Source organism: Babylonia areolata, chromosome 1, assembly GCF_041734735.1.
Source record: "Babylonia areolata isolate BAREFJ2019XMU chromosome 1, ASM4173473v1, whole genome shotgun sequence".
Taxonomy (NCBI): domain Eukaryota; kingdom Metazoa; phylum Mollusca; class Gastropoda; order Neogastropoda; family Buccinidae; genus Babylonia; species Babylonia areolata.
In genome coordinates this window covers 43,342,230-43,354,729 of record NC_134876.1, presented here as the reverse complement: position 1 = coordinate 43,354,729, position 12,500 = coordinate 43,342,230, and the positions used below count along the sequence as shown (strand labels likewise).

General features: G+C 41.5%; 1 protein-coding gene across 7 annotated transcripts in view; it reads left to right on the top strand.

The window, feature by feature from the left end:
- The window catches only part of LOC143292200 (ras-related protein Rab-13-like), a 15,840-nt gene that overhangs the window by 2,688 nt on the left and 652 nt on the right, over positions 1–12,500 (top strand). The window contains exons 2-8 of one of the 7 annotated variants that reach the window (XM_076602401.1): positions 2,441–2,668; positions 4,390–4,450; positions 5,365–5,509; positions 8,735–8,833; positions 9,659–9,769; positions 11,021–11,147; positions 11,747–12,500. The exon at positions 11,747–12,500 is cut by the window's right edge and continues 652 nt beyond it. In XM_076602401.1, the coding sequence (XP_076458516.1) occupies positions 2,533–2,668; positions 4,390–4,450; positions 5,365–5,509; positions 8,735–8,833; positions 9,659–9,769; positions 11,021–11,107 (639 nt within the window). In that variant the 5' untranslated portion in view covers positions 2,441–2,532 and the 3' untranslated portion in view covers positions 11,108–11,147; positions 11,747–12,500. Of the gene's footprint in view, positions 1–520; positions 753–2,440; positions 2,669–4,389; positions 4,451–5,364; positions 5,510–8,734; positions 8,834–9,658; positions 9,770–11,020 lie in introns of those variants that run through there. The other 6 variants (XM_076602387.1, XM_076602420.1, XM_076602426.1 and 3 more) reach the window with 6 other exon arrangements.

Below are 12,500 nucleotides of genomic sequence, written 5' to 3'. Positions count from 1 at the left end.
TCGTGGGCCAGAGACCTGACAAAAAAAAAGATGAGTTTGAGTCTTTCTCTACCTGTCTCTGTACAAGCACAGCCCTACTCAGTCTGACAGTGTAAGCGACTGAGGTAAAGAGGTGTTCTCTTTTCCTCAAGGAGGGGAAAGACTGGAAACCGAAGGCCCATTTTTGGAGAAATGACGCCATAAATCATCATCCGTTCTCGCCGTGTTGGACTGTCTTCTTTTCTTTTTTTCTTTTTTTTTTTTTTGGTACCTTCCTTCTTTATATATTTCAAATGTGACAAAGTAAAATGAACATGAATATAATGTAAAACAGAATCTTTTCTTCTTCTTTTTAATTTAGAGAAGAATCGGTGAAAAGTACGTCAATGATATATATAAAATCTATTCTTTTTTTTTTAAAACAACAATCATTGAAAAGTATATTCACTGACATTTTATCAGCCATCACGCCCTTGTTTTCCTGATATCTCATTCGTTGGAACAACCCTTGACCGCCTGCGTTGTGCGTCATAGGCTGCACCTGATCATTTTCCCGGAAAAACCGGCTGAGACAAGGGCGGGACTTTTCCCAACAACTGTACTATTTCAGTCCAGTTCTCTCTCATAGCACGTCACATGAATGCTTTCGAGAACAGGAGAAATCGTTGAACGGTGAAAGTCAGGCTGGGATGTATTCAGATTATGTATGACAGCTGCCTTGTCAAAAGATTCAACTTCTTTAAAGATGGGCTGGAGTTTGGATAATTTTTAAAGTTCGGTTGAATCGTTTGTTGTAGTTGAAGTTGTTGTTGTTGTTACTGCTGTTGCTATTGTTGTCTTTACTGACGTGAATAGACAAATGAAGTACAACTTCGCTTTCTCAAAATTCCTCAAACAAGAACACTAAAGCCTGACTGAGCTTTTTTCTTTGATCTATGGAAACAGAACACTTGCGTGAATAACAATGGCTATTTTCTCCCTCTCTTAGCTCGTACATCTGTAACTGCTTCCTATCCTTTTTTCTTTTCTTTTAGAAAACACTTTCTTTAAAGCGATTGATGGTGTGATGGCATTGTTCAATATTCCAAAGGTTGGTGTATTATTTTGTTACGTTTTTTGATGCGATGATTTAAGATGCTGCTTCCACTTTCTTTCCTTTTATTCCTTTCTTGCGATCGATGGTGTGGTTTTCTTTTGTTTGGTTCCAAAGATGACTTATCTTAATCGCTGCATTGTCGCTTCAGTCAACCGATCGACGATCCACTGACCAATGACCACCGCTGACTGCTGCTGACCATTGCTGAACACCGAAACTGCTGACCACCACTGACCACTGCTGACCACTGTTGACCACTGATCACCACTGAACATTATGGCCACTAACCACTGCTGACCACTTTTGAACACTGACCACTGGCCAAGCTGTCTATCACTGACCACCACTGACCACCGCTGACCACCATTGACCACTGCTGACCACCACTGACCATCGACCACTACTGATCACTCGCCGTCGCTGACCACTGAATACTACTGACGACTACTGACCGCTGACCACCAAAGGCTATTAACCACTACTGACCACTGACAACTGCTGATCACTACTGGCCACTGCTGAACATTACGGCCACTGACCACTGCTGATCACTGACCACTGCTGACAGTCACTATCCACTGCTTACCACTGATCACTTACCACCACTGACCATTAACCACCACTGACCACTGAGCATTACCGAACACTGCTGACCACCACTGACCATGGCTGGCCAACACCCAAAAAATGAATTATGATTAAACACACATAGGCCTGGGGAACATAGACTTGGGGGAATATAGATCTGGGGAAGACCTATCATATCTGGAGGGGACATAGACGTGGAGAACTTAAACCTGAGGGAACATAGACATGCTCCAGGCTACGGTAGCACGCAAATACACAGAGACCTCACCTCCCCCGGCACCTCCCGCCCTCCCCTGCCCTCGCCTCAAAGGATTACAAACTGTCAAGTTATGAACTGCCAGTGAAGGAAATAACGACGATAAATCAGCGGTTACAAAGTGAACACGGAATTGTCGTCGCAACGCTGAATTGTCACCAACGAAAATTCAGCATTGTGACAGCACTCTGAAATGTCGCCAGTCCGCTGATATGTCGTCGACCGGCAACAAAGAGACGGATCTCTAACACGCTCAATTGTCTGTTAAACTTTGATTTCTCGTCGGTCCGCAGAATTGTCGCCAGCGACTATTCAGCGGTTTAACTGAGCTCTGCCAAATCGTTGCCGGCGACAATTCAACGGTTAGCACGTACCCCCTTTTATTCTACGTCTTTTTTTTTTTTTTTAATGATTTGCTCTCTCTGTCATTTCCCCATTGAAGCGAACGAAGGTGTAATAATATTAATTCTTGAATCGTTGGTTGGTTTGTTTATTTTACGTTTCCTTTCTTATGACATCAGGTCTTCCCAATCCAGGTGAAAGCCGCTCGTTATAGTTTGCACGTCCTCCAACAACAGCAGCAGCAAGATCGTCATCATCATCATCATCATCAATGGGTCACACATCGATACGCTCCCAGAAGAATCTGAAAGTGGCAGTGATCGGGGACAAACAAGTGGGCAAGACGTCGCTCATCAATCGTTACGCTCACGATGATTTCTCCCACAACTACGTTCACTCAAGATTAGGTAAGTGTTACGTGGTTAATACAGTGTACAATCTTTTTTTGTTTTTGTGGCCACCTTCAGGGACATGTTTGTCTTACATGTACGAGGAAGAGACACAAATAAGAGCATGGGAAAAAGAAACGACAAGAGAAATGTAGAAGGAGAAATAAGAGTGACTACAGGTCTCTGGGCTGAAACATAATGTGGAAGTGTCCTGGTGGCAGAGATGACCTGGCTGGACTTCCCCACCCTGGTCATTTCTACCACCCAGGTGATTCCACATTTCATGTGAAATGTAGGAGGAATGGGGACGTTTCATTCTTCGGGAAGGGGAAGGAAAGTAGGTGGATAGCAGGGAAAGGATATACTACTATACATAGTGTAAGTAATATTTCGTTTGTTTGTTTGTTTGTTTGATCATGATTTTTTTTTTTTTTTTGAGTGATGTTTCGTGGGGTTTCTTTCGGACAAGCCGACCTCTGAAGGTCCTTTGCGAGGCTGGTACTGCTTAACACAAATCCGATACACAACCCCGACAAAAACATTTCATCACCGACAAAAACAATGTAGAAAAAAAGGCCCTTATCGCAAAGTTTTAAAGACTCAATTGTGATACGCACTTTATCCAGTATAGGAATCACGAGAAGAAAAAAAAAGGATAAGAAATCGTTTAAAATATGTTCTGCATTAAGTATCATTAGGCTTGGGGGAGGGGGACATCATAGTGGGATCAAACCATCCATGTTCACGTCTGCAGCAAGTAGACTTTCTCACAGGGCTAAAACACAACTGCCGACATTTAACCAATTTTTAGCAAGATTTATTGATTAATGTATTCGACGTGATCACGCCGTTTAAATCAATTATTTTGATGTATCTCGATTATCTAAGAAATTGTCCGCGGAGAAGGGGGCGTTGCCATCGCCTCAAGCACACCGCAGCATGTGCCCGTTTTCTGCAGATCTGCGCAGACTGGGAAACACCAGGAAACTGTGACTGTTGATTCAATTTCTTTTATGTTCACTCTAGTTATTTCAGTACCCACTTTGAAATATTCAATGGCAGTAAACACGTCCAAGGTGTAGTGAGTGCCATCGCATGTGTTCTCTCCAGAATTTGTTGTTAATTTTTTCTTACAATTGCAAACACAATAAATGTCATGCCATCTTCAAACCCAAACATACGTTTCAACAACAGGGAATATGGTTTTCTAGATCCGGAGCCTCAGTGAAATAAACCGTACATGATCCGAAAATCCCGCTTAATCCGAAAGACTTACAACCTTTTATTGGTATGACTGTGAAGATTTTTTCCCCCACTAAGTTTAATTCAAATTTAGTATTGGCAGATAAGGTATTTCCAGAGAAAATGAAATTGTTAAAGTTTACCACGGATACACACACACGCGCACGCGCGCGCTCGCGCACATACACACACACGCGCACGTGTGCAAGCAAGCGCGCACACACACTCACACATACACATATGCACACACGCACGCACACACGCACACACACGCACGCACGCGCGCGCGTGCACACACACACGCACACACACGTACGCGCGCGCACACACACACGCACGCACGCACACGCATACACACACACACACACACACACACACACACACACGAACACCGGGTTATTTCAATCAATAAATAATAAAGAAAGAAAATATTTGAAACCAGTCAAGAAAGAAGGGCTGACTGTCACGGCTTTATTCCATTTTCTCTGCTGAATCAGGGGAGGACCTGCAGAAGGTGAACGTCACCATCAACGACGAGGACGTGAAGGTCACCATCGTGTGAGTAGTGCCGCCACAACTGGTGCTGGTGCTGTGTGTCACGTGCTTTGTGTTCATGTCTCTTCTGTGTCTCTGTATCGACCGTTTCATCTTTATCTCTGTAACGAATAGTGCATCTGTCTTCTATATCGACCGTTACATCTTTATCTCCGTGTAGAATGTTGCATCTGTCTTCTGTATCGACCGTTACATCTTCATCTCCGTGTAGAATGCTGCATCTGTCTTCTGTATCGACCGTTACATCTTCATCTCCGTGTAGAATGTTGCATCTGTCTTCTATATCGACCGTTACATCTTCATCTTCGTGTAGAATGTTGCATCTGTCTTCTATATCGACCGTTACATCTTTACCTTTTGTGCCGACTGTTAAATCTCTGTGTGACTAGTGTAGACCGTTAAATCTGTTCTCTGTGTCGCTCAAAATCTCTGTGTCGATCTTTACATAATGGGTCTGTGCTGACCGTCAGATCTGAGTCTGCGCTGAGCATGACAGTTATGGTCTGTGTCAACCGTTACATCTATGGTCTGTGTTAGTTGTCACATCTATCAGTCGCCGTCGACTGTGCGTCTATAGATGTCATCGTTAATTCTGTGTCTGTCGATAATGTCTGTGCGTGTGTTACAGTGCCTAAATAGGAGTTGTCCTTTCGTAGGCGCGCGCGCGTGTGTGTGTGTGTGTGTGTGTGTGTGTTGCTTTACAATAAGATTATATATAGAGAGAGAGAGACAGACAGACAGACAGACAGACAGACAGTCAGAAACAGAGACAGATCTACACATACACATTTGCTTGTATGTGAGCGTGTGTGTGTCTGTATGTTTGTCTGTGTGTGTTTGGTGTGTGTGTGTGCGTGTGTCTGTGTAGCGCATGTGAGTGTACACTAACACGCCGGAGCATGGTACGCATTGCCCAGGGACCTGCCAGGCCACGAGTACCTGCGCACTGGATCACTGACCAGCTGTCTGTACCGTGATGTTGACGCCGTCATGCTGGTGTTCGACCTCACCCGGACCAAAACTTTGGACTCCGTTCCAGGCTGGCTTGATGAGATCAAACGGGTCAGGGATCTTGCCTCCCCCCCCCCCCCTCCCCCTCCCTGCAAGATAAGATGGATACGAAAAGACATACAACTGTATCGTCTGTAAACTCACCGAGATATGTCTTTTTGCTCGACTGCACTTGCCATTGAACATATAAAGCGTATTGAATTGTAGACGAACATGACCTTTTATCAAACTGTGCATAACAATAACTTGGTGAGTAAAGTTCACGTATACTAGTTTAGAACTATTCATTACGATACGCATAACAATAATTTGATGAATACACTTAAAGTTTATTAGTATGAAAACCACATTGTCGTTTCTAGACTTAACTGCAAGAAAAGCCAACCTTTGTTTACTGTAACGCATAAACTTGGTCTACTCTGTTTCGTGTACACCTGCCCCATCCCCTCACCCAACCCTTCCCCCTCACACATACACCAGTACACACTGGCAACGTTATTATCCTCATGACTGCTGAATCTTCATCAACTGGAATCATTGTGGCATACACGTGAAGTGTAGGAACTCGTACTTGTGCACTTGAGTTTGCTGAGCAAAAGTTATGCGATCCTCAAGAGGAAAAGTCAAAATCAAGGGTGGTAACCAGCTTCCTAACCCTTGAGTTCTGTCTTATCTCACTGTGGTGACAGCCCTTCGCGGACGAATATGTGGCAAAGCCAGATACTTGGGTGTTTTTTTTTTATGATATTCGCCGTTAAAAGTGATAAATTATGTGTCTGAAGGAGGTGAGATATTCTCTGATAGTTCAGTAACAGATAACAAACTCCTAAATTCTTGTGGAAAGGGACATTCAGTTTTTACAGCTGATTGGTGGCCTTAAATCATCTTGTTCAAATACCAATGATGAGAAGTAATAGGGAGATTGTGCACAGATACTTGGGGTTCTTTTTTATGATATTCGCCGTTAAAAGTGATAAATAATGTGTTTAAAGGAGGTGAGATATTCTCTGATAGTTCAATAACAGATAACAAACTCCTAAATTCTTGTGGAAAGTGACATTCAGTTTTTACAGCTGATTGGTGGCCTTAAATCATCTTGTTCAAATACCAACGATGAGAAGTAATAGGGAGATTGTGCACAGATACTTGGGGTTCTTTTTTATGATATTCGCCGTTAAAAGTGATAAATAATGTGTTTAAAGGAGGTGAGATATTCTCTGATAGTTCAATAACAGATAACAAACTCCTAAATTCTTGTGGAAAGTGACATTCAGTTTTTACAGCTGATTGGTGGCCTTAAATCATCTTGTTCAAATACCAACGATGAGAAGTAATAGGGAGATTGTGCACACGCTTTCGTCGGGAGCATTTTGTCGCTCTGCAAGCGACAAAAAAGGTTATATGACGTCATGGGCAGCCCACCACTGAAGCTAACCTTTTTGGATGTGCGATGCCTTTCTTCGGCCAACTTTTCGGCAGAGTTCGATCACGTCATCAGGCGATTTCCCCTACGATCATTCAGTATTTCGGTGACCAAGGAAAACTGGCAATGGGGATGCGCAAGCGCACGCGGTTCTCGCTAAATATAACTGGGGAGTCCCGACGAAATGTTCCCGACGAAAGCGTGTGCACTACGTCCCTGATATCCTGTTTTGTGTTCATTCTCAGTCTGTTTTTAAAAGTTTGCTCCTTTTTGAGAACACTCAGGGAGAAGAGTTAAAGTTTAAAATTAGGTAATTATTGCACTCCCTATTTGTGAAAGGTGCGAATGTTGATTTTTATTGGATACCATCCCATACTGGATTCCTTTATAACGACCAAGCAGACAGGGCAGCAAAAAGGGGAGCAAAGAATTATACAGATAGTATATAAGTATATTGCCCGTTGTCATACAAGGAAATAAGTAATGTATCAGAAAGAGACTTCTATAGGTGCTTTCATTCAAGTCTAAAACCTCGTCAGTTGACTCTGTCAGACTTTGGTCCGATTCGCAGACCAGTTCTGAGTTTAATTTTCAGACTATTATCAAATTCATTACGGACTAAATATTGTTCTAATGTCAAGTGCATATGCTTTAGTAACCTGACAATTAAGCACTTTTTTCTTCTTTTTTTTTTTTTTTTTTTTTTTTTTTTTTACTGTAGTTTAATGAAGCCTTATCAGCATGAAAGTGTGTCTTCACAAGTGACTGAGAACGTCGATGTTTTGACTTTTTGCATTCATTATCAGTTGTTCTAATGTCAAGTGCATATGCTTTAGTAACCTGACAATTAAGCAAGTAATCTTTTTTACTGTAGTTTGATGAAGCCTTTATCTGCATGAAAGTGTGTCTTCACAAGTGATTGAGAACGTTGATGTTTTTGACTTTTTTGTATTTCATTATCAGTTGTTTCGCTTGTTTGATTAACGACTTCTCTTTTACGAAGTCCTTTAAGTAATTTCCTGTAATTGTATTTAGATATTTTTCAGATTTCACACAACCCCCTCCCTCATTTGCCCGGTTTCCCCCAGCTTACCAATCATTTCTTCTAAACGATAATACTCAGGTGTATACATTGATACTTAAACAAAATGTCTTCAATCACCGAAATGTGTGACGGGACATTAAACATAATTCCTCCTCGTCTTGTGGACGTGGAAAAAAAAAGAACCAAGAACAGTTATTTCGTGAGAAAAAGTGTGCAACAATTTTTTTTTAAATGCAAGACTTTAGATTGCAATGCCTTCATTTGCGTATAGGGCATAAAATTATCAGAACTGAAATCGTTCTCAAAGAAAATGGAATGCCAGATGATAATTGCTATAATTTCTGCATGGAAGACAAAGATAGTATTGAACGAACATTCTGTAGGTGGAACAGCTCTTAACATTTCTGGGGGGAAAAATCTCGAAGAATTATCGCAAGCAAAATTTGTGGTGCGTTGTCTAAGATGAAAATGAATGAATATATTTATCATTTATAATTGGTTCAAACATAAAAATAAATGAGCAGTTTGTATTACTTAGAACTGATGAAAAGATATGTATGGAACCAACATGTTGTATAGTTCTGTGCTTGTTTAAGTTGTTGTGTGTATAATTATGTGTTCTTTCATTTCATGGAAATAAAAAAACGATCCTAAACGGGAAAATTGTTTTGAATAAAATTATTATGATTATGATTATTATGATCATAATCATATCATTAGTATTATGATTATTGTTGTTGTTTGTAGTAGTAGTTGTAGTATTGTTAGTATTATTAGTAATTGTATTATTACCATTATTATGTTGCAGGTGAACAGCAAATTGTGGGAAACCAGAATGATCTTCCTCGTCGGCAACAAAAATGATCTTACTATGCACCGTACTGTCCACTATGATGAGGCAAAAAATGTACGCATGTGTGTGTGCGCGCGCGCATGCGTGTGTGTGTGTGCGTGCGTGCGTGCGTGTGTGTGTGTATGTGTGTGAGTGTGTGTGTGTGTGTGTGTGTGTGTATGTGTGACAGAATTATTTCTATACAAAAAAAATATCAAGCAAGATTGACATCTCATGCATGTGTGTTGCCACTGTATTCAGACAGTTTCCTTGGGATTTTTCTTTTCTTTGCTTTTCTTTTCCTTTCTGTATCAGGATGTATTGTTTCTCCTGTGTCAGTCTCTCTTCATCATTGCTGAAAATTGCTGAAAACACACACACACACACACACACACACACACACACACACACACACACACACACACACACACACACACACACACACTTTCAAAATGATTGTCTGACGACAACGGTGATGACGACGACAAACGACCAGGATGATGCCGGTAGTGACGGCAACGAGACGACGACGATAAAAAGATATGGTGGTAATGACGACGATGTTGACAACGACGACGACGACGAGATTATGAGGATGATGACAACGACGACTGTGATGACGGTGACGACGACGAGATGACAACGACGACGACGATGGCGACGAGACTATGAGGATGTTGACAACGACGACTGTGATGACGGTGACAACGACAAGTTGACAACGACGATCATAACGACGACGACTGCGATGAGAATGATGGTGATGATGATGACAAAGACGAGACCACGATGATGATGATAACAACGTCGACGACAACGATGATGATGACGACGACGACGACGACAACGATGATGACGATGACGACGATGATGATGACGAGACGATGATGTCGTGTTCAGCGAAGCCTGCAATACAAACTGGAGTACTTTGAGACAAGCGCCCTTTCAGGATACAACGTACAAGAAACATTCGACTGTCTGTTGCGAACTGCCTGGAAGGAAGTGTCGCCTGTGAGTACTTCTGTGTGTGTGTGTGTGTGTGTGTGTGTGTGTGTGTGTGTGTGTGTGTCTGTGTCTGTGTGTGTGTGTCTGTGTGTGTGTGTGTGTGTGTGTGTGTGTGTGTACGTGTGTGTGTGTATCTCTGTGAGAGATAGGGGGGTGGGGATATGTTGGAGGATGTGGAGGAAGAGAGAGAAAGAATGTGGAGGGAGTGTATGTATGCAGGCGAAGTAGAGAGAGACTGAGAGGGAGACAGAGAGAACGAACGAACGAATGAACGAATGAATGAATGGTTCATTCACGATTGTCCAAGTCCCCAATATGAAGAAAAGTGTAACAAAATATGTCATCAAATATAGTGAAAGTACGAATCGGAACACAAACATTTATATACCTACCTACACAAATCAACATACTATGAACATATTGTAGCTCTGAGTTGAATGGTTTGGTGTTTGATCAAAAAGAAATCAATAAAAACATACCGAGATTTTTACCACCTTTACATTTGCAGATGCCATTAACATAGCTGTACTGAAACGGAAGAAACAAAGTTCTCTCTATATATATTTCTTGGATAAGCTCTTCTCTTAATTTCTGCGTCACAGGACATACAATTACAAAATGCACATCGTCTTCATATAGTTTCCACATTATTTACTCCTTAAGTCTCGATCTGTATAATCAATAACATGTCTTTTATCTACAACGATGAATACAAAGGAATGGCACACGGAATCGAAACTTTGATGTAATTGTATCATCATACGATTTAATTTCAAAGTTATGGTTTGACGGGATGTGCCTGATGACATCGAACAATGGATATGGTTAGAACCTTTCGCTTGTTTCCACATAGTGTTGCCAGTTCTGTCAGTTGCAATCTACCAATATCTAACCAACTTCAAAGTCGTGGATAGAAGTAAATCATTATTCCTTTCTCCCTGACTGAATCAAACGTGCCTATATCCACATCAATATGTGCGCGCGCGCGCGCGCGTGTATGTGTGTGTGAAAGAGAGAGAGAGAGATTCCAGATGGTTTAATGTTCATTAGCCATCATACTCCTAACATTGTCAACAATATCAGACAGTATTCCAGTACATTACCATTTTGCTTGGACTCGGAATTATACAACCCAATACTTCTTAAGCTGACATATGGATAACTGAGAGAGAGAGAGAGAAAGTGAGAAGACATTATTGATTCACATTGCGTGTTGCATGTGTGCGTGCGTGCGTGTGTGTGTGTGTGTGTGTTAAGCAGACGGATGTCCCCACGGAGAAGATCACAGTGTCCATACCGTACGAAATCACCCCCAGGCGAAATGATTGCTGCTGCATCACGTGATAAGAGAAGACAACTCCATGTGTATATGTTCTCCTTTTCAGTTAGTGTTGATATTATTGTCATATGTTTATGTGTAAACAGTCACTGAAATGTTGCTGTGTGCAGTTACACAAAGCTGCGTGGAGACAGACAGAGACACAAGACTCATACTCACGTAGTTTGTTCAAATGGGTATGTGAACGTACACAGCAAAAGCATAAAAAATTATCCCATGCTCTGGGTAACAGTACAAACTGAACATCAGTCTAACAGTACAAACTGAACATCAGTCTAACAGTACAAACGGAACACCAGTCTAGAGTTTGTCAAGAAATAGCCGTTTTCCCAATATCTAAATGATTTGTACACAGACAAAGAAACGTTTCTGACAATGCCAGTAGAAGTTGACGGCATTTGTTAATGTTCACTGTTAATGCAGAAGGCTCTTTGTAATAATGTGGGGAAGTTTTTTTCTTTCTCCACTAGGCCTATTCCTGAGAACTGGACAACAAAGAACACAATGCATTCACTTTTCCTGTGACTCTTTGCGTGAGGAACAACAACAAAAAAAAAATCATTATTCTGACCTGTTTTGTTTATGTATCGATGAACCGCTAATTAATATATTCCTTATCTGAACCTTGTCGTTCACTGTTTCAGGTGTCTATCAAGGCCCAAACAAAATGAAGGTTTCAAGTCATGTGTGTTACAAAAATTCCTTGAATTGTCAAATGGTTCCCTAGTCTGGATGTGATCAGACCACTTTAGCCACTGGCAAGCAGTTAGTCGCTGGCGACACAAAAGACATAAATTCACTGAATTTTCTAACCCCAACCCCAAACCAAGCTATACCCGTATTCGAACAAAGAGACAGAGACTGAGAGGGACAGAGAGAGGGAGAGGGTACTGATGATATTGATATCAAAGGACAGGTAATATATGTACATATAATGTAATAGTAAGTTAGTGAGAGAGAGAGAGAGTGAGTGTGTGTGTGTGTGTGTGTGTGTGTTTGTGTGTGCGTGTGCGAGTGCGTGCGTGCGTGCCCGTATGCGTGCCCGAATGCGTCCTTTACAGCTTACGTGTGCAAGTACATTTACATGTGTGTGTGTGTGTGTGTGTGTGTGTGTGTGTTTGTGTGTACGCGTGTGTGTGTGTGTGTGTGTGTGTGTGTGTCTGTGTACACCATTTGCATGTAATTGTTTTGCTTGGTAAAATTGTGATGGTAGCACTGGATGTTACTTTGAAACATGTAAACTTAGGTAAATGTTACACGATATTTTGAAATATTGGTCAATGTCATAAACGATTTATTTCGTATGTTGTTATGGCTGAATAGCCTATTGTGAAAAAATATGCCTTGTAAATGCTGTGCTCATATTGGGAGAGGCAGGGTTGGTTGTGAGAAAGGTGC